Consider the following 2401-nt stretch of genomic DNA (forward strand, 5'->3'; position numbering starts at 1 on the left):
TTTTAATTAGTGTAATTTTTATTTCTAATGTTATTTTTATTTTTTTATTTTAATTAATAAAATTTGGTATTTTAAATTAATGAAAACTAATATTTAAAAAAAATTATATGAATTTTTTATGTATTTTTGAATTAAATTTAAATAAAAAAAATAAGGTGGAGTGGTGTGTTTAGTGGTAGGTACCCTATGGTTAGTGGTATGGAGTGTAGTGATGATGTGACACCCACCACTATAGTGATTAGTGGTGAGTATAACGGATGACCTTATGGATGAGTTGTCCTATTATTGTCATATCCAACACACCTATTAAGATCATTATCTTTCTTTCTATTCAGGAAAGATGAGTTATCCATCATTTTGTCATACTTCTCTCATTGATTTAAAGGTATGGGTGATGAGATGTCTTTTCTCTTACCTTATTTTTTTTATCAAAGTAGATATCCACCATCCCTTATTATTTTGTTAAGTATTGTTGATTAATTTTTTATTTTTTTAAATATTAAATATTATGTGTCTTTAGGTTATTTAAGGGGCTGTTTGGCAAAATCTGAATTTTTAAGATTTGAATTTTTAAGAGATCTGAATTTCTAAGAGGTTCTGAAATTTAAAAGTTGAATGTTTAACATGTTGTTTGGTTGGGACCTATCAACTTTTGTGCTGAATTATTAAATGAACATTTTACCCTTCTATTTTATTTTTTATTGAATTCAAGTGTTTGTTTAGAAAATAACTTAATAGATTTCTTAAATACGTATTAAAAATATATAAACACCATATAAAATCCAAATTTAGCATAAATCAAAATTAAACACAAATCCAAATCAAACATATATATTTTTAAATCCACACAATCATACTAAAATCCAAATAAAATCCTACAAATTTAATTTGACCATAATTGATTCACAATCTAGTCACGCAAATTATTCATGTATTCATTGCCTTGTGAACCCCATTCCATATCGTGTACGTTTTGGCCATCATTCTCTCCCCCATGTGCTTGACCATTGTTCTCCTCGAACGCCATAAATAACTTATCATGAATATCACATTTCCTTATGAAATTATGGACTACAAAACAAGCAACGACTATATCTCTTTGCACTGAAAAAGGAAAAGGAACCATTCGCTTTAAGGGTGGGAATCTCGCCTTCAAAACACCGTAGGCACGTTCAATAACATTTCTGAGTTGCACATGTGCATGATTGAATTTTTCTTCCTTAGTTAATGCACGTTGTCGTCGATAATCGGATAACCAATACATCGGGTTGCGGTAAGGAGTCATAAATCCACAAGTGTTGGTGTATGCAGCATCGTAAAGGTAATATATATATGTACACATGAGTGAAGGAAGTATTATATATAAAAAATTAAAATCGTATTTTAGAATAAATTAAAAAAGAATTACAAACCTAAAGGAGGAAACGGAAAGCCTGAAGTCGGGTTAAATGCAACTTCTTTCAAAACTTGTGATTCAAGTGTTATACCCTCCCAACCGGCCCATACGAATGTGAATATCATATCAAAATCACAAATTCCTAAAACATTTTGAAAGCATTCACGTTTTCCTCTTCCCTTGTAGCGAGTTTGTTGATGAGCAGGCATAACTACATGTACAAGAGTTCCATCTAACGCACCTATTTCTCCAGGAAATATTTCTTTCAGCCTACGATGTCTCTCTAAGGAATTCATGGTTGCATTTGAATTCGTTGGCACTATAATTTCTCTTGAAAAAGGTATCATTGCATTTAGCACCTCATGAAAGCATCTATGTACAATTTTTTTGGAGTGTTGAAACCTTCGTTTGATAATCCTGAACCGTTTATTTTCTGCTATAGTTGTCAAGAACATAGTCATCTTTTCTTCAACGCTTATATGCCTACTACTTTGCAACCACTTGTTTCGTCTAAAATGATTGCATAAAAGTACATTCGCTTCATGTGAAAGATGCATCAACTCATGACATTGTGTAGAAGTTCCATGTAATAATTCTTGTGTATGTTGATGACCGCTCATTTCTGAATCGTTATCAATGCCCTTCCAGTTCTATTGGATGCTAGATTCAACCAATACCAACATAGTAAAATGAAAAATGCAATTTCTTCATCCAAATCCATATGCAATCTGTTATTTTGAAAATACATAACAATTATATTAACAACATATAAAATAAAAATTCATCCAAAAAATCAAGTCATTCATGTCATATAAAAATATAGTTCAAACCAAAGATCAAGTAATACGAAACATCAAGACTAAACATCTAGTTATCCAAAAGAAAAAAAAACATCAAATCATTCAAAACATGAAGTCATTCAAAACATCAACTTATCCAAAAAAAACCATAAAATCATTCATAACATCTACTTAGCGAAACAATCCATAATGTGCTCCGACAGTC

General features: G+C 30.5%; 1 protein-coding gene across 1 annotated transcript; it reads right to left on the reverse strand.

Annotated features, from left to right (window-relative positions):
* Window positions 1–1404: 1404 nt before the first annotated feature.
* Window positions 1405–2016, reverse strand: LOC111910175 (uncharacterized). The gene has a single exon (XM_023905950.1). The coding sequence runs from the start codon at window positions 2014–2016 to the stop codon at window positions 1405–1407; it is 612 nt and encodes a 203-aa protein (XP_023761718.1).
* Between the last annotated feature and the right edge of the window lie 385 nt (window positions 2017–2401).

This window comes from Lactuca sativa, chromosome 5, assembly GCF_002870075.4.
Source record: "Lactuca sativa cultivar Salinas chromosome 5, Lsat_Salinas_v11, whole genome shotgun sequence".
NCBI lineage: Eukaryota > Viridiplantae > Streptophyta > Magnoliopsida > Asterales > Asteraceae > Lactuca > Lactuca sativa.

Excerpts from the sequence above, each read along its gene's own strand:
- LOC111910175 (XM_023905950.1), bottom strand. The coding sequence starts at position 2,016 with ATGAGCGGTCATCAACATACACAAGAATTATTACATGGAACTTCTACA.